General features: G+C 41.1%; 3 protein-coding genes across 3 annotated transcripts in view; 2 read left to right on the forward strand and 1 right to left on the reverse strand.

Annotated features, from left to right (window-relative positions):
• The window catches only part of LOC114436233 (P2X purinoceptor 3-like), a 5,467-nt gene extending 505 nt beyond the window's left edge, over positions 1-4,962 (forward strand). The window contains exons 2-8 of the mRNA XM_028406405.1: positions 1,634-1,694; positions 1,775-1,868; positions 2,101-2,178; positions 2,265-2,406; positions 2,759-2,895; positions 3,070-3,163; positions 4,942-4,962. Coding sequence (XP_028262206.1) covers positions 1,634-1,694; positions 1,775-1,868; positions 2,101-2,178; positions 2,265-2,406; positions 2,759-2,895; positions 3,070-3,163; positions 4,942-4,962 — 627 coding nt within the window. The remainder of the gene's footprint in view (positions 1-1,633; positions 1,695-1,774; positions 1,869-2,100; positions 2,179-2,264; positions 2,407-2,758; positions 2,896-3,069; positions 3,164-4,941) is intronic.
• Positions 4,963-9,369: 4,407 nt separating this feature from the next.
• On the reverse strand, positions 9,370-12,254 carry LOC114437053 (uncharacterized). Its single transcript, XM_028407429.1, has 2 exons — positions 12,114-12,254; positions 9,370-10,589 (listed from the first exon to the last, which is right to left on the reverse strand). The coding sequence occupies exon 2, from the start codon at positions 10,577-10,579 to the stop codon at positions 9,710-9,712; it is 870 nt and encodes a 289-aa protein (XP_028263230.1). The 5' UTR covers positions 10,580-10,589; positions 12,114-12,254; the 3' UTR covers positions 9,370-9,709.
• Positions 12,255-15,253: 2,999 nt separating this feature from the next.
• On the forward strand, positions 15,254-18,643 carry LOC114437045 (ladderlectin-like). Its single transcript, XM_028407417.1, has 8 exons — positions 15,254-15,292; positions 15,424-15,502; positions 15,589-15,639; positions 15,880-15,927; positions 16,005-16,096; positions 16,183-16,308; positions 17,863-17,962; positions 18,051-18,643. The coding sequence occupies exons 2-8, from the start codon at positions 15,439-15,441 to the stop codon at positions 18,122-18,124; spliced, it is 555 nt and encodes a 184-aa protein (XP_028263218.1). The 5' UTR covers positions 15,254-15,292; positions 15,424-15,438; the 3' UTR covers positions 18,125-18,643.
• Positions 18,644-18,711: the final 68 nt, after the last annotated feature.

Raw genomic sequence — 18,711 nt, forward strand, 5'->3', positions numbered from 1 at the left:
CCACATTGGTCTCATGTGTCCATAGGACATTGTTCCAAGTGTTGTTCTTTGTTCAAATGCAGTTTAGTGAACCTCAGTCCTGCTTCCATGTGCTTTTTAGACAGAAGAGTCTTTCTCCTGGTAACCTTCAAACAAACTGTACTTGTTCAGTCTGCTTCTAATTGTGCTGTCACAGTAACACTGAGCATGCTCAGTGAGGTCTGTAGGCTCTGACATGTAGCTCTTGGTTTTTTGTATTTCTCTGATCTTGGGCTGAATTTTCTGGGACGTCCACTCCTGTGAACACTGACAGCTGTCTTGAATGTTTCCACTTGTGAATAATCTTTCTCACTGTAGAATGCTGAACTCCAAATAGTTTGGAATGGTTTTATAAGTCTTTCCAGATTGATTTGCAGCAACAGTTAGAATAGAATAGAATAGAATAGAATATTCTTTATTAATCCCTTTGGGAAGGTCCCTCAGGGAAATCTTTGGGGAAAAAAAGTTGAGGTTCCACATTATTACCGAGGGGATTGCTGGCTCAAAAACGTCTACGTGCAGCCTTTACTTTAACTCCTGCCTTGCTGCCCCTGTATTTCCTCCTCAGCTCTGCCGGGACGTTGTGCTGCATTCCGATGTTAGTCCTCAGTGCAAAAAGTTCTTCTCTTGAATAAACAAGATGACTGTCGCATGGTGGTGCCATGTTAGAAATAAAATATATCCACAGGATACGTAAAATAAGTAGATAAAAACGTTAAAGAAAGTAAGAAACACTCGGGTGCGTAGGAGACACCGGTAAGGCAGCCGTCTCCAGCATCGGAAGTAGCTGTTTTAAGTAGCTGCTTCTCTAACACCATTGTTAATGTCTTTCTCTCTTGTCATTGTGTTAAACCACACCTGAATGCTCCAGAAACTGTCAAAACATCTGTTTTTATAGAGCTCTGTCAGGACTCCAGTATGGGCCGGTGTTTAATTTTGAAAAACAATGTTTCCTGTTTTATTTTGTGGTTCTAACTTCCCTCTTGCTTCAGGTATCTTGTCTTCCTATTCTAACGTGTTCTTTCCCCTGATTACCTGCCCTATGTGTTTCACCTGTGTCAAGTCGTCTTCCCTTCCCTTGTGTATTTATTGTGTGTGTCTCCACTTGTCGCCAGATTGTCTTGTGTCCTTGGTGTTCACGCGATCCAGCATTAGTTTGTTTCAGTGTATTCTGTGTGAACTTGTCTTATGGATTCCTATCTTTGCCTTGCCCTTTTAATACCTCTGCCGGCTTTTGGGCTGCTCTTGTGTTTTGGACTCGGCTTGGAAAATTACCAACCTCAGTCTTAGTCTTACCCCATTTGTACTGTGGTCTATTATTGGGCTGAACTACTGTGTACCGAACCTCTGGCTTAAAGTAAACCTTTTGAACTTGGATCTGCCTGTGGGTCGTGCATTTGGGTCCCTCCAGTAGCCAAACCTAACGTCGAATATGTTTTTTTTCTTTGATCATTTTTTGCCAAATAAGTAATGGGACAGTGAAAAAAAAGTTGTTCGTACGAAATGTTGTTCGACCTAATATGGTCAGATAATTTTTGTTGACTGTTTCTGTGTTTTGTTGTTTGCTCTCTATATTTGTGTATGTGTGTTTGTGTGTGCCTATGTGCGTGTCTAGACTGAAAAATTCAACTGTACCCAAGACAGCGACTGCACCAAAAACAAGCAAGGGAGTTATGGTGAGACTCTCTGTCAGCATTTTCTGTCAGTTGTTATAAACATCTTTATATACAGTACTTCAGTTTTTCTTCTTCTACAGGAATTCAGACTGGAAGATGTGTTCCTTTCAAGAACGACATCAAGATGTGTGAGATCAAAGGGTGGTGTCCTGCTGAGATTGACACCATTGAGATGTAAGAAGACAGTGTGCATGTGTTAAGGAGCTTTTTACACAGCTCGGTAGTACTGAGGTAGGCTGCCCTGTCAGGTTTCTCTTACCCATTCTCACAGGTTAGGGATACCTGGCAGGGCAAGTGTTAAGTAACTGTTAAGTTAAAAATTCAGCTTCAACTACTTTACTTGAGTGAGGGGGGAAAGTTACATACAACACAAACTAACACAAAGCTGTTTACATGTCTTTTTCAGCAACCCTATGATGGAAGTGGAGAATTTTACCATTTTCATTAAGAATAGCATTCGCTTCCCAATCTTCAACTACACCAAGTACTGTATACTGTTACACCTAAATGTTAAATACAAAGGTGATAATAACATAATGAAGTCTAATGTGTTGATGTGCATGTATGCAGAGGGAACTTCCCTTCTACAATCACTAGCAAGTACATCAAAACATGCAAATTTGACATGGTCAACAACACCTACTGCCCTATCTTCAGAGTGGGAGATATTGTCAACTACGCAGAGCAGGACTTTACCAAGCTGGCACGCAAGGTAAAGACCAGATGTTTTATTTCAATTCTGTGTTATTATCCACCCATCCATCCATTTTCTAACCCACTTCATCAAAGTCGTAGTAGCAACATGGATAGCAGAGATACCCAAACCTGTCCCCATCAGCCTCCCTCAGCCTTAAAGGGCGGTGCCCATGGGGCCTTTCAGCCAGATGCATGAACTACCCCAACTGGTTCTTTTCAGTGTGCTAGAGGAACTCTAATAAGTCCATTGCCCTGCTTCAAGCTCTTAATTGAAAATGCAAAGAAATCTCAGCTGTGCCTCTTGTAGCAGATTTTAAACGATGATCCTTTTCTTCCCACATCCCCATCTTTTCTGATTGTTCTGCCAGGGAGGAGTGATTGGAATTAAGATCAACTGGATATGTGATCTGGACAAATCAGATGACCATTGTAACCCTTCATACTCCTTCAAAAGACTGGATGCCATGTCAGAGAAGAATGCTGTTTCACCTGGATACAATTTCAGGTATGTAGCAGCTCTGGTATATACAGAGAAACAATGTTGCTGCTGCTGTTCATGAGCCCTCTAATCAATCCTTGACTTCTAAATATATAAGGGCTTATTATTATAACATTTAGCAAATTACTGCATATGGACATATTCTGCAATAGAAATACTGTGATCTTTTTGCCTGCCCAGGTTTGCCAAATACTTCAAGATGGAAAATGGGACAGACTACCGCACTCTGGTCAAAGCCTATGCTATTAGGTTTGATGTTCTCGTGAATGGAAATGTGAGAGTGTATTTTATTGCACATTAGTGTCACCTTCCCAATAAATACAACAAGGTTTAAGATGTTTCTACAATAGCATGCATGTTTTAAGTAGGCATGCATATTTAAATCCATGGCATAGGATTTCATATGAAGATGCTACACTCATGACGTAACAGTGCCTAGCAGGAGATGGGAGAACACCTGCTAACGAACTAATGTTCTTCTTTGGAGACAGGCAGGGAAGTTCAATATGATCCCTACACTCATTAACATTGTGGCAAAAAGCCTTCACATCTGTGGGAGTGGTGAGTTTCCTGAGCAGAGCACCAGTTGTTACTCATCAACATTAGTGTAACAACCCTTGATAGTAATAAACACATACATATCATTTATTTGTTTCAATGGTTGGTGATGGACCAGAGACCAGAGGTATGACACAAGCAGAGATCACCTAATATAGTGCAGAAGCCAAGACGTTATTCGACATCAGGCAAAAGTCCATACACGGGTAATCGGTTCACAGGCTACAACAACCAGCAAGGCTAGCTCCTGAGCTAGTCCAAAGAACAGGGAGGAATCAGTTCCCTAAGACAAACAAATGCGGATTGGTCGACTAAGTGTGAAGACAATCGGATTAAGAATACCTTTATTAGTCCCACAATGGGGAAATTGCAATCTGGCAACGACTAGAGGGCAGCGAGGTTGAATTACCCAGTCAGTGATTAGATGGTTTGGAAACCACTGACTCTGAAAAAAGGCAGGAAACTAATGAAGGAAGCAAGAAGTTAATAACAAAGCAGGAGGACCAGACAATTTTCAAATAAAACAGGAAGTGGAACAGCCCAAATCACAAAGACCATCAGAATGGTTTGATTTTCAGAACTGATTAATAGAGCTAAAACTTTCCGTCTGATTGTAGATTTTAGGGATAGGCTCAAGCACACCTGCTCGAAAAAATAAAGAGAATATTAAAATAACACATCCTAGACCTCAATGAATTAAATATTCCACTTGAAAATCCTCATTGTTTACATAGTGGAAGATGTTCAGAACAAAATAACATACAAATGATCAATGTAAACCAAATTAGTATCCCATGGAGGTCTGGATTTGGAACTCAAAATAAAAGTGGAAAATCACATTACAGGCTGATCCAACTTGAGTGGAAGTTCCTCAAGACAAGTCAAAACGAGGCTCATGTGTGGCCTCCACGTGCCTGTATGACCTCCCTACGTACAACGCCTGGGCATGCTCCTGATGAGGCGGTGGATGTTCTCCTGAGGGATCTTCTTCCAGACCTGGATTAAAGCATCAGTCAACTCCTGGACAGTCTGTTGTGCGTTGGTAGATGGAACGAGACATGATGTCCCAGATGTTGCTCGGTTTGGATTCAGGTCTGGGGAACGGGCAGGCCAGTCCATAGCATCAATGCCTTCAACATGCAGTGCTGACACACTTCATGAGGCCTAGCATTGTCATCATCAGAAGGAACCCAGGGCCCACTGCACCAGCATATGGTCTCACAATGGGTCTGAGGATCTCATCCTACCTAATGGCAGTCAGGGTACCTCTGGCTAGCACATGGAGGGCTGTGTGGCCTCCAAACAAATGCCTCCCTACACCATTACTGACCCACCACCAAACCGGTCATGCTGGAGGATGTTACAGGTAGCAGAACGTTCTCCATGACATTCTCCAGACTCTGTCATGTCTGTCACATGTGCTCAGTGTGAACCTGCTCTCATCCGTGAAGAGCACAGGGCGCCAATGGTGAATCCAATCTTGGTGTTCTCTAGCAAATGCCAATCGGGCTGTAAGCACAAGTCCCACTTGTGGACATCGGGCCCTCATAGAGTCCATTTCTGACAGTATGAGAAGAAACATGCATATCAGTGGCCTGCTGCAGGTCATGTTGCAGGGCTCTGGCAGTGCTCCTCCTGTTCCTCCTTCAACAAAGGAGAAGGTAGCGGTCCTGCTGCTGGGTTGTTGCCCTCCTACGGCTCCCTCCACGTCTGTACTGGCCTGTCTCCTGGTCTCTCCTCCATGACAGACACACTGTGTCTGCCTCATGCTACCTCTAGGGGTGAGAGCATAGACAAAATGCAAAAGTGATCAAACATCAGGCAGAAAGGATGAGAGCAGAGACATGGTCTGTGGTCAGCACCTGCAGAACCTCTCCTTTATAGGGCTTGTCTTGATAACTGCCTCTCATTTCCACCTGTTGTCTGTTCCATTTGCACAACAGCAGCTGAAACTGATTCAGAGTCAGTGTTGATCCTAACTGGACAGGCTGATCTCACAGAAGAGTGACTGACGTGGAGTTACATTACTTTTGTCTTTTGAGCAGTGTATAATTTGGCCTTAGCTGTTCTATTGAAAAAGGATCTATCTATGAAGGGCCAAAGTTAATCTGGATGCTCGGCCCCAACCACAGCCACCATTTAGCTGCAAATTGAGACAATCTAATGTCAAGCTTATGTATTAATAATGCTTTCATCTGGGTGTTGCAGCCTGAATCATTTTTTAATGACTACCTAACCTTAAACCAATGATATAGGAAAAACATAACGTATTTGTTTCAAATCACATTCAAAATAAAAGCCATAGTTAAAGTGTCCTGCATTACTGTTTATGGCATTTGGGTATACAACTGAATCATGAATTTGCATGCATGTGCTTTATAAAGAAAATGTATCAGGCTGCTTTTATTGTGCAGGGTACATTTCTGTGTGACATCATACTGCTGCACTTCCTCAAAGGTGGAGAGAAGTACAAGGCCAAGAAATTTGAAGAGGTAACATATAGGGATTTCTTACCATAAATGTTCATACTGAAATGTCATTAGGCGCATGTATGTTATTAGCCAGAAGAGCGGCAGCTAGTGAGACCAGACTGTAGTTTGCTGTATTGATAGAAACACCTTAATCTGCACTTTAATCTGTAAAGACATTGCAAGTAACCAAATCCAATAGTACCAAAATAACCAGGGAAGAAATACAGTTACATTAAAACAAAGGAGCTAAGGATTGAACAGAAAACAAGAACAGAAACGAGGACAGTCAAGTACTTAAAATTGTGTTTTGCATCTGCTGTATCATCAGCTCATTTTCACATTCTCTTTTGTAATCAAATGTAAATCCATCTCTCTCTCTCTCTCTCTCATACACTGCAGGTGTCAGACAATCAGCTGGAATCCCAGAGCAACAAGTTGTATCGTTCAGAGCTGTCTCTCCGACAAACCATTATGAGATCCAGTGACTCGGGGGCATTTTCTATTGAACATTACAGCTGAAGTAACGGGAGGAACAACCAACTGCTAATATTCTCTTATTATCATACAGTACCTAAGTGAAACCTAAGTGTTTGTCAGTGTAAAGAAAAGCATGACATAGAACATGCTCCTTGACATTGTTGATGAAGATTCTCAGCCATCCAGGTCATAATACGTAGAGAAAATTGAAGCAAGGCATCTGGACTTGTGGAGTTTTCTTCTTCATACTCACAGCAAGAACAAAGGGCTGTCAACCAGTCCCCCTCCGGCAGTCTCAGTCATTAGCCAGTCGTTAGACACACCTGGCCCAGTCAGCCAGATCATCACAGGTAAGTATGGAAACATTTAGAGCTATTGTTTGTAAGTTTTATCCAGACCCACCCACTGAGGTCCTCCACCACATATAAACCATGTTTCCCACCAAACAGAACTGATGAAGCTGCTTGGATGAGCAGAGAAACGTCTTCAAGAAAACTCTACAAGTCCAGACGCCTTGCTTCAACCATCTCTATCCCTGGACATTGTTGCACTACACAGACAAGGATAATTAAAGTAGTATGTATTAAATATAAATACAATACAGTCTTCAACATTGTCTTTGCATGAAAACACAGGGGCATGTGACACTAGTTCAATAATTTTAGATACCCTTAAAAGGGACTTTACTGTAATGATCCTTATTGTACACTACACCAGCAATAAAACAGCTGGCATGGTTTAATAGCTCTGCTGTGTTTTCCTCTCTGATACAATCATGAAATATGCTGAAGATTGATTAGCTTGATGATTTCCGAGTACAGGAACTGTAGATAGAAAACCCTTAATAAAGAATATCCTGCTGTTACTGTTGAACAAGCACATCACTTCACTTTGAAGCCCAGCCAACATCTGGTCACAACTGAAACTGATGCTATGATTTTCACTTTCACAAAAGCATGCCTTTCTTCTTGTGTAAGTATGTAACTTGAGCAGTATAGTAAGTAGATTCTGATAAATGGTGATGATGATGAAGAGGCACAGTATGCAGTGACACAGACAGAGGAAAAGACATTTAGGGGCTGCTGGGGAAAGAAAGAAAGCTAATTCGGTAAAGAGAGCAACACCATGTGATCCCCTCTCATGTTACTAATGGAGCGTTTCAGCCGCCTCTCAGATTCCAGGCTCAGTTCTGAACTGAACTGATTGTTCGGGATGGGCTGTTCTTGTTGCCAGTGCCTTTGTATCTAATACTATAAAATAGCATCATGGTAGTTTAACATTCCCATTTCAAATTTGAAATAAATGTATTCCATAGTGCTGTGCCAGCCTTAGTTTTGACAGGTGCCATTAGTTTCCTCTCTTAAGTGAGTCACGCCTGTAAGCAGCCTCCATTCACGCAGAGTCACTTCAGCCTTGTCAGTAGAGGGCGCTCTAAGCCCTACACTTAAATGATCACTTAATAGTTTTTTTCTGTTTGGTACATTTCTCACATCACTGTTTACATTTGCACAACAGTTAGTTCAGCGCCCACAACATTTAGTCATTTGTGCACATTATAGTCGCCTTTACTCATTCCTTCCAACAACCTGCAAATGCTTTTGGACATGCAATCATTGCTTTCCAGATTCAGATTTTAAGCATTTATTGTCATGTTCACAGTAAGCAAACGGGTTTCCCTGTGCTGTCCACACTGAAAAGGTACAATAAGAAAAATAGAATAATTTACAAACAGGGCAAAATATAAACTATGAATAGGTAAGTAGAGCTATATACGTGCATGTGTGCTACATCAGCTGTTGTGCAAATTTGGCAGAGAATGAATAAATATGCAAAACTGTAAGGAGGTAAACAGATCAGTGGGTCATTAACAAGATTCAGATAAGAGACATTTGGCTCGTCCTATATTAGGAGCATGAGCATTTTACATTGTGTAAATGACCTGATATTTTAACATGTCTACCTTCTTTATTGGTAACTATTTGAGAGAGTTTGAATGACACCGGCTTTGTTAATAGAGGCTCCAAAACTTGGTGCAAAATAGACGGCCAACCCACCTCTGCTTCAGTTTAACACACTCAGCATCCTCCAAATAACCTTAAACCTTAAAGTAAGTTCTGGTGTGCACATAATGTATTGGAAAATGTAGCACTGCAACCAGGGCACAAAAAAAGAAAAAAAAACTCCACCATAGGTGAACATCTAACATCTCAGGAAATACCACCAGTATATTTATATCTTGCAAAACAAAAATTGCCTTACAATTTCTACAACTGGGCCGAAAGCAAATCCACCAAAAGAAAAAAAAATAGAAAAATTGGTTAAAATTGGTTAAAATAGTTACACTTACAGACCTAACAGACCTAAAACTCTGGATTTCTCAGTGAATGTTTTGAAAAATGTCTGAGGGGGGTCATCTGATGAGGCTGATGTGCCTGTAGCTGGATGATTTCACATGAAATGACTGCTGGTGTAGTTGGAGAACTCAGTGTCACAGGGATGTTTGGAGCATCTTGTGGATCACTTGCCTGAAGCACTGGAGCGGGTACTGGTGAGATGTGGCAGGACTCTACGAGCGGCAACCTCTGGGGCTCAGAACTTGTAGTTCACGCTGCAACCACTGGGGGCTGGCTCCATAAGCGAGTCATTTCCCATAGACTCCCATGTTAAAATGGCCGACTTCACAGCAGAAATGAACATGTTTACAGCCTGGTACCAAAAACCACTCTGGTCTCAGATGATAAGTTCTCTGATTATTTTTATAATTCACCTGTTTTTATTATATTTGAACTTAAAATTACGCATAATTATGGGGCTTATAGTTTCGAGTGACGGGCGGTTGCTGTATCACAGTGTGAGTTTACGCGATCACCCGACCTCCTCAACTCCACTCGTGCTCCCATTCTTTAAACAAACGAGTGATGTCACGGAAGTCCTCTGTTCTTTCACATCTGCAAAGAGAGACTCATCACGCTGCTCAGTTCTCATTATTCGTTTATTACAGCTAAGCATTAGTATAGACACACGTTTGACAGAGCTCATTTACAATAAAGTACACACAGTAGTTGTTCCTGGTGCGTCAAGATGATAAACACATTTGGCACATCATAAATGAATTTAAAATGACAATTTCCCTAAAAATGTTCTTGGTCCATATGGATTTTGACATTTCAAAAGCTTATTCAAAGCTCATTTAATACAGACTGTGTATTAATACATCAATGGATTTACTGTGTTTTTAACCTACTGTTCAAAGATGCGATCAAGAAAGACATCAAAACATTTTAACCTGCAATCTGAAACCACCTTCCTCCTTTCTACAGGGCAGTAACATCACATAAATTTGTATTTTCACCATCCTCCGGAGGAGAGTTCACAAGGGCCACCATCTCTGAGCCATTTTTCTCTTCTTCCGCATTTTGATCTCCATCACTTGCACTACTCGTGTCCTCTTCATCATTGTTCTCACTTTGGTTCCTTTCCTCTTCCTTTTGTCTGTTCATTGCCCTCTCCTTTAGATCATCCCCCTCCATACTAGAGTAGTCGTCTGATGTTTCACTGTCTTCCTCCTTGTGTTCTTGCTTTGTCTCAACACACACAGCACGTGGGCACAGACCTCCCTTTCCCTTGTCATGGCTCTGCTGTCCTTCTTCTTCTACCTGGCTTTCTTCCACATCATCTTTCCTTCCTCTCTTCCCCCCTGGCCAGAGGCGAACACCCATTCTGTCCTCCAAGTTATTGATTCCAGTCCTCAGCCCTTCCCTCACACCCAGCAGGAGCCGACCAACAGAGCTTGTCTCACCTAAATAATGCTTCCTCATGCTATAGCAGCAGCCCACAAACACCATCAATAGCACAATGGCAAAAAGAATCAGAACTAACCAGGTGCTTGATGTTTCAGATTTTGGTGTTGGTTTTGTTGGTGTTGTTGGTGTTAAGGCGAGGGCTGGTTGAGCCGTTGATGATGCTGATGTAGCAGTGTTGTTATTCTCTTCATAGTATATTTCCGTAACTGTTGTGTTGGTAGTTAAATCTTGTGTAGCTTCTTGAGCTTTGGTTGATGTAGGCAGGGTTGTGAAAGCAGTAGGGTAAGCGAAGGGACTCGGACCTGTCACATTGCTAGATGATGCAGGATTCAGCAGAATCCACATAAGCATAGGCAGAACTTTGATGGCTTTGGTCGTCATGGTGACTGTCCTTACAAAGACAGAACAAGCAGTTAGAATCATGGCAGAATGCTAGAAGTAAGCAGTTTTGTCTATACCTGTAGCAGTCCTGTAGTATAATGAACTGCACAAGTCTGTGTATTTAAATGCTTTGAATAAGTACATCTACAAATACATCAATTCTGTGATAGCTTCCATGTCCCTCACATTCCACTGAATAGCTAGAGTGCATATGATAGATGATGCGGTCAGCAAATTGATGTTTTGTTCCATTACTACCACAGACACAATCACACCAATGACAGACTCTTAACAGTGTTTCATGATGCTGACTGGCTGACTTGTGATTTACTGAAATTACCTGCTTCTGACATTAAAGCTAATAGCCTGGTCTTGTGCTATAAGATTTTGTTGCCAATGCGAGTATTTGTCTTCTTCAGAGGCTCACTTCCACAAATCCACCAAAGAATTGAGCCCTGCATCTAGTCAAAGTCTGGACCCTCCCACCAGCTCTCTGAACTGTTGCCATCAGTTTGAAGGTACAGAAGCATCAGCAGTCAATTCCAGGCCACTAAACAGCTCCCTGCCATCCACAAACCATCAACCCTGGATTAGGACAGTAATACACTCTGTCAGGCACTTCCCACTATGCACTTTAATTCATTCATAATATTATTATATGCTATCGTTTCATTCAATTGGAAAAGTAATGCTTTTTAGGAAATGAATTGTTTCAAAAAGCAAGACTGGAAAATGGCATTCCAGTTTGGGCGTTTGGGTGTGTTCGACTCACTGTCCTAAAATGTTGAGAGGGGATTTGAAACACTTATGAAATCCTCAAATATGCTGCCACAAATGTTGCACAGATGAGTGGTTTAAAAGGATTTAAAAACTGGTAAACAACTATGCAGTTTTGTTTAATTGATTATTATACATATAATACAATACATTAAAAACCATCTTAAGGTAACAGTATGAGAGTATTATTCTGTCTCTGACAATAACCCCTGTGAAGGCAAAAGAATCTCTCACTAGCACAGACACACACATAGTAGGTACAGCGGGCCAGGATGTGGTTGCGTGTGTGTTACTGCCTTCCACTTGTTCCTCACACAGGAAGTCTTCTGCAGCATCGTGCAGCACACCGCATTCACCAGTGGCTTCCAGTAAACAGGCGGGCCTCTAACTGGCACAGTGGTGAATACTGTGTGTGTGTGTGTGTGTGTGTGTGTGTGTGTGTGTGTGTGTGTGTGTGTACAAAAAAAATACACTGTGCCTGTGTGGTGTATTGTCAGGCTGCAGTCACACATTTGATGCATAATGGTTTTGTTATAATCCATAGCAATACTCTTAAATATACTAATAAAATAAATAAGTTCACATATGTAATAATTACATAAATCCAATAGTCTAGCTTCTGAAATATTTTCCTAGTAAGGTAACTGAAACAAAAGCAGAAAGCTCAGATACAGTTCCAAGAGAAAATTGCCTAAAGGCCGTCCAGACAGGATGTGTCATTAATCAACATTTCAGTTTTCCATAAACATTTACATACCCACTGAGTTTATCATCCAGTCGACTGTTGAGAAGAAGCGAGCGAATGAGGACGTGAGAAGAGATGAAGACCCAGGATGTGAAGATGACAGAGGGTGGGCGGACTAGCAAAAGTGACAGGAGGAAGGTGTCTTCACAGCTTTTCAAAGGTTGCACACCTCTTATTTATTCTATCTGACTTGAAAGTGTCACAGTTTCCAAAGTTGCTTCTGAACGATGTAAAAAATTACATTTGCATTGCAGTACAGATGCAAAGCTCTCCAACATCAGACAGAGCGCAAACACTGTTCATATACAAAAGTGGCATTTTGCTTTTATCATGCAGTTGTCTTGAGTTTTAAATATCTACGTTACTGAAAAAAGTAATGTAGCTGTGATAAAGTTTGAAATGTTGGCTCAGCTGTTTGTAGCTTTGATAAGATGTATACTGATTTTTTGTTAGAGCCTTTTGGGTGTTAATACATTTCATCCTCTCTGTGTCTGTCTACAGTCCTGGTTAACCTAAATACAGCTAAAGAGTCTCGCATGAGTGGAGCAGAGGGGGCAGCTCATGATCTGAGTCAGCACCCATCTATTCACACACACAAGTTTGTGTGGCTACTTTAATCTTAGTAAAATTAAACTAGGGACATTCAAAAGTGAAAAACTGTATTGACCCTTATGTTGCTACCACACTGTAAACACATATATTTCTGTATTATATATATATATATATATATATATATATATATATATATATATCATATATTTCTGCTGTAAAGTGTGACATTTTAATTTTCTCTCCACACTAAAGAGCACCTCTTATTTCCAGCCTTTTCTTCTCTTGCTCAGTCACCTAGACCTAAAATAAAACTCAATGTGTATATTAAAGGACATGCCAACATCAGGTTGTCTGAACTGGCAGGTTGATATTAGGAAAAAGGCCAATTAACAACACAGCTAAGATGGAACCACTGAATAGCTTCTATTCTGCTCATTTCCAACACTACTGACATGTGGCAGACTTCAACACCGTTAGTCAAAAAGCATTAAAACAATGAGTGTTCCCTGGCTGGCGTGTCATTGGCAGGACAACACTGAGTGTTTCTCTATTTGTGTTGCAAATAGTAGTTGCAGCATGTGTGCTGCCAAATATGCTCAGGCTTTGTGTTTGTGTCTGACAACATATATGAGAAAGTTTAGTTAGAAAGCAAACTAAGACCAGTATAGTGTCATGAGATACTGAGATGACAGAAGGCACATAAGAGCAGCTCAAATATCAGAAAGGTGATAGCTGCTGTTTCAGAAAGTGTCTTCTGCCTGTAGATGTGCAAATAAATGTATAAGTCAGGAAGTCTTGTCTTCTAGAAGGAAGTTATTTTACTTCTGGCATTCACCCTCATGTTTCCTTGACTGAGTCATAATGACATGATGAGAGCAGCAAGTGATTGACCCATGTGCTTCTTCCTTACAGTAACCTACGTCTCACGTATATGAGTGTAGTAAAAGTGTATTATGCTGCAGTTATAATTCAGTTACTAACAAAAAACCTATAAACATGTTTTCATTCATATATTTTTTGGTATGTGGTATATTTCTATTTCTATGCGCAGTGGATATATAATGTATGGTACTATAGATACACCACAGATTGTATTCTCTGAGGTAGCACAGATATGCCCCTATTGACCACAGTTTGCAACAGAGTGTATTTTAATAGCCCATTGTGTACCACAGACTGCTTTGAGGTAGTACACCACAATGTAAAGCAATTACAAAGAGTTGAGTAAATGGTGATAGAAAAGTGAGTTTAAAGTGATGCAGGGCATGTTTGCTTCTACATCAGTGACTTCACAAAATACAAACAGAGTAAACAAGGAGGGAATGTAGAGGGGGACCTAGACTACAAGACAGCTTGTGCATGTCCTGCCTCTTGAGAAACAGGAGGCAAAATCCAAGGGAGATGAGAGGCAAAGCAATATTTTTGTATTAGTTTTGCTAGAACTCAGGCGCCATGCTGAGGGATGGTTGTGGTTTTTTTTAGTTTTTAGGAGAGACACATACACAACTTGTCCTGTGAAAGAAACAGCAGTCAGTGAAGATAAAAATCAGTTACATACACAGAGACAGTCCCACAGGGCAACAGTAACAGAGGAGCAAGGCAGTTCGTGGTCAAAGTTCAGTCCAGGGTGTGGGGCAGCTAGTGGCTCTTACTATTAGGCAAATAGAAAAATTACAAACTTTTTTTCACTGTTAAACTATTTATTTGAAACTGGAAAAAACACACGTGTAGTGTGTATCCCTATGATTCAGTATCCTATACATCCGCCAGCAATAACATGAAGTAATATTTCCCTTTATGAGTCTCTCCCTGTGTTGTGGAGGAATTTGGTCCATTCTTCTTCACAGCATTTATCAGTTCATTGAGGTTTTTGGACATTGTTTTATGCACAGCCCTCTTAAAGTCCAACCACAGTATTTCAGTTATGTTGAGGTCTGGACTAACTAGACCATTCCAAAACCTTGATTCTTTTATTTTTCACTCATTCTGATGGGGGTCAAAACCAGGTAGATAGTCCAACAAGGAAAAAGCATGAAACAAAGTCAGAGTCTCGCAGAGCAAATAGTTGGAAAAAGCTACAGGCTAGGGCACAAAAATCCAAAAATCAGGTTCAATAACTAGAAACAATCTAAACTGGAACTCTCTGAAGATCGCAAGATGCTCTGGCAGGAAGTGCAGGGAGAGACACACATTACACACACAGGGAATGTTCCAGAGCAGCAAACTGTCAAATCATCTGTGTTTATAGAGGTCTGTACACCTGCTGATGGTCAGTTCATCAAGGGCCGATCATCAGCAGGTCCTTTTGGGTTTGCCTAATACTATAATATAGTATAATATAATAATTCTTCTTACTGCATGACCTTTGCAGTTCCAGGAGGTCTAAGATTTCCTTATTCCATTTCAGTTTTATGGACATATATATCAGCACTTTGGCTGATGTTAGTCATTGTTGGGAAAATACTTCCTCCAACACGCAGTCAAGAGGCTTACGGTAAGTCCACAACTTTATTGTTAGCTCTGTCAGGTGAGGGAGGAGGTGTGGTGTAGCGTGTGTGTATATAAAGACCCCAGAGCCTCCTGTCATTAGTGCACTTTCTGAGCTGCCAGAAACCTGAAGCAGACTTCTGCTTCTCTTTGTAAGTCATGCTCTATATGTTGCCTTTCCTCAGCACAGTGCTGCTGCATGTCGGAACTATTTTACTATAGCTGGATCAAACTTACTAAACAAACTGTATGTGACAGTGACATGAAACGGTGTTTTCCCCAGGAAATAACTTTCACCATGAAGAGCGTGCTGATCCTCTGCTTCATCCTCTGTGCTGCTGTGTCCACCAGGGCTGCAACAGGTGAGACAAAACACTGATATTTTTACATCCTTCACTTCTGCTGTCAGCAGACTTTCACTGTAAAGAACACTCTGCTTTCCTTCCAGTTGCTGTGGCTGAGGCTGCTGATGTGCAGCAGGAAGACAACCCTGCTCCAGGTGGCATTTTTTATTCAGCATAGACTATATTTTACTGATTATTGACCATATGTATTACTGAACCAAAGTCAGCAAACATGTTGATGAAGGGTCTCAGTCATCCAGGTCCTTCTTGGTTCTTCGCTGCTCGCTTTAACCCTTTGAACAAAGTCAACATCAGTGATGTGAAGTTAAAGCAGACCTCTGAAGTGATTTACTCTCTCATTCTTTCCTGTTGTAAGTTATTATTGTGTTTCACAGAGGTGGATGCTGACACTGCTGCTGATGCTGCAGCTGCTGTACACCAAGGTCAGAAAAAGAAGAGTTTCTGAATTAAATTCATCAATAATGGTTAAAAATATTTGTCTTTACTTTCCTTATTTCAGTCCAGTTAAGTTTCTGCCCTGATGGTTGGCTCAGTTATCGTGGTAGTTGCTATTATTTCTCCAACCATCCTAATACCTGGAAAAATGCTGAGGTAATGATATAAAGACAGAAAAACCATGGTTTTCTTAGCATCCCTGAAGCACAGTGTATCACAGTTCTCTCTCCTCTCACCTACAGAGCTACTGTGCTGGTTTTGAGAGCAATCTAGCCTCAGTGCACAACATCTGGGAGTATACATTTCTCCAGCGTACAGTCAGGACTGCTGGTCACACTTTAGCATGGATTGGAGGATACTACTTCCAGGTTGGTTGAAAAATGTTAGGATGTCTGTGTGTTAACAGTCAGGTTCCTAAATTTTTGAAACTATGATAAATGATAAGTAGGTTGGGTGGCAATGGACAATGGAACAAACTAAAATAACAGCACTGAATTTAAAATGTAACACTCAAGATGTGATGAGGTCAATACTTTCTGCTTCAACTTGAGAGTTTTGAAGTGTGTCACAAATCATTCAGGACTTGTAGCCATTTTCATACAACAACATAAGGATGCCTTTAAAATGATCTGCAGTCAAGCACAGCCTGAAGTATGGAAGAGGTTCCTGCCTTGAGATGTTGCAGGTCACATGGCAGATGCATAATGACCCAAAACATACAGTGACTGTAACTCTTAAAAATAGGCTGTAGGCTCTCTTTCATGATCTGAATATGTTCATTTATTATTAGGTAACAAGAAATGATTCTGAAACAGTCTGTCTGATGTGTTCCAGTCTGGATTCAGAGCCCACCACAGCAGAGAAACAGCACTGCTTAAAGTCACTAAAGTCATGACATCAGTGGACTTGTCTCTGTACTTGTTCTACTGGATATCATTGCTGCTTTTGACACTGTAGATCACAGCATCTTACTACACAGATTATAACATGAGATCAGGATTACAGGGACAGCACTAGGCTGGTTTAAATCATATTTATCTGACAGATTCCACTTTGTTTGTGTTAATGATGTCTCTTTGCGTACAAGGGTTAATCACGGTGTTCCACAGGGTTCTGTGCTCAGACTGATCCTGTTCACCCTCTACATGGGGGAAACATCATCCAGAAGAAGCATGGCATAAACTTTCATTGTTATGCTGATGATACCCAGCTGTATTTATCCATGAAGCCTGAAGAAACAGAGCCGCTAGTCAGACTATAGGCGTGTCTAAAGGACATAAGGGACTAGATGACTAGGACTAGGACAAAACTGAGGTCATGGACCCAAACAACTCAGAACTAGATTGTCTGGCGACATTCTCTCTCTGGATGGATTTACTTTGGCCTCCAGTACGACTGTGAGGAACCTCAGAGTTATCTTTGATCAAGACATGTTGTATGTCTCTCATATTAAACAGGTCTCTAAGACCGCCTTTTTCGCCTCCATAATATTGCTAAGATCAGGAGCATCCTCTCTCAGAGTGATGCTGAAAAGCTCATCCATGCTTTTGTCACTTCAAGACTGGACTACTGCAACTCTTTATTGTCTGAATGTCCACATTACTCCATCAACAGTCTGCAGCTGATCCAGAACACAGCAGCTAGAGTTCTGACAGGAAGCAGCCAAAGGGATCATATCTCTCCTGTCCTAGCGTCTCTTCACTGGCTCCCAGTGGACTCAAGAATACACTTCAAGATCCTTCTTCTAACCTACAAGGCTCTTCATGGACTTGCTCCATTGTATCTGCAGGACCTGATTGTACCATATGTTCCTAATAGGACACTCAGATCTCTGAGTGCAGGTTTACTTGTAGTTCCTAGGATTCATAAAAGTAGAAAGGGAGGACATGAACATGAAGGGTTGTGACGGTGATTTCTTGCAGGATGACTGGAGGTGGGAAGATGGCACACTGTTTAACTACAACAACTGGTATAACCCAAGCAGCTCTACCCAGTACCAGTGCCTGCAGCTCAGCTCTGAAGGTGAGAGCAGAAACTCGAAATACTTGATTACAAGTAATTAATTATTTATTTTATTTATCATTATATAAACCTTTATATTTTTTTTCAGAATCCAAGGGGTGGTCCAATCATGACTGCATCTTATCCTTCCCCTTCATCTGTCAGATGAAATCAAACTGCTAGTTACTGCACTGCCTGGAGTGTTACTGCTGACCTCTACAGAGGATACTTGACATTTCACTTCCTTGAAATCAAATGATCCACATATATGTACTGTCTTTTATATTTGTTTACTACAAACTAGGATGTTTGCACAGTGGGCAATTGTGAAGATGTTTAAGAATAAAAATTTGCACCACAGTTTACAGTTTACACTTTACAGACATTATTGCATGTGCTGAAAGACAATGAACACTTACAGACTGGATGACATACAGACCAGATTGAAAGGTAAAACAGATACAGCAACACATACAGTGGACATAATTCACTCAACAGCCATGTAAATACATGGGAGCTGGAAATAGGAAGCAGATGGGGTGCCTGTGACAGACATGTGTCTCAGTATTGATCCATATGCCCAGTTCCACTTTGATTCCTGCAGCTTTTGAGAGAGAAATAAAATCTGTATCTGATGTGAATCTGCCCATTGATGATTAAGATGAAGTGCCGGCTATCACCTACTGCAAACTGAATGCATTCTATGACACATGCATTCAGGCGTTGTAATGAAGTACATTACAGACAATAAAAGTTTTCCTAAGTGCTTC

This window comes from Parambassis ranga, chromosome 1, assembly GCF_900634625.1.
Source record: "Parambassis ranga chromosome 1, fParRan2.1, whole genome shotgun sequence".
Classification (NCBI taxonomy): domain Eukaryota; kingdom Metazoa; phylum Chordata; class Actinopteri; family Ambassidae; genus Parambassis; species Parambassis ranga.

Excerpts from the sequence above, each read along its gene's own strand:
- LOC114437053 (XM_028407429.1), bottom strand. The coding sequence starts at position 10,579 with ATGACGACCAAAGCCATCAAAGTTCTGCCTATGCTTATGTGGATTCTG.
- LOC114437045 (XM_028407417.1), top strand. The coding sequence starts at position 15,439 with ATGAAGAGCGTGCTGATCCTCTGCTTCATCCTCTGTGCTGCTGTGTCC. Across the intron at positions 15,928-16,004 it reads TGCAGCTGCTGTACACCAAG|TCCAGTTAAGTTTCTGCCCT; the intron begins GTCAGAAAAAGA and ends TCCTTATTTCAG. Across the intron at positions 16,309-17,862 it reads TTGGAGGATACTACTTCCAG|GATGACTGGAGGTGGGAAGA; the intron begins GTTGGTTGAAAA and ends GATTTCTTGCAG.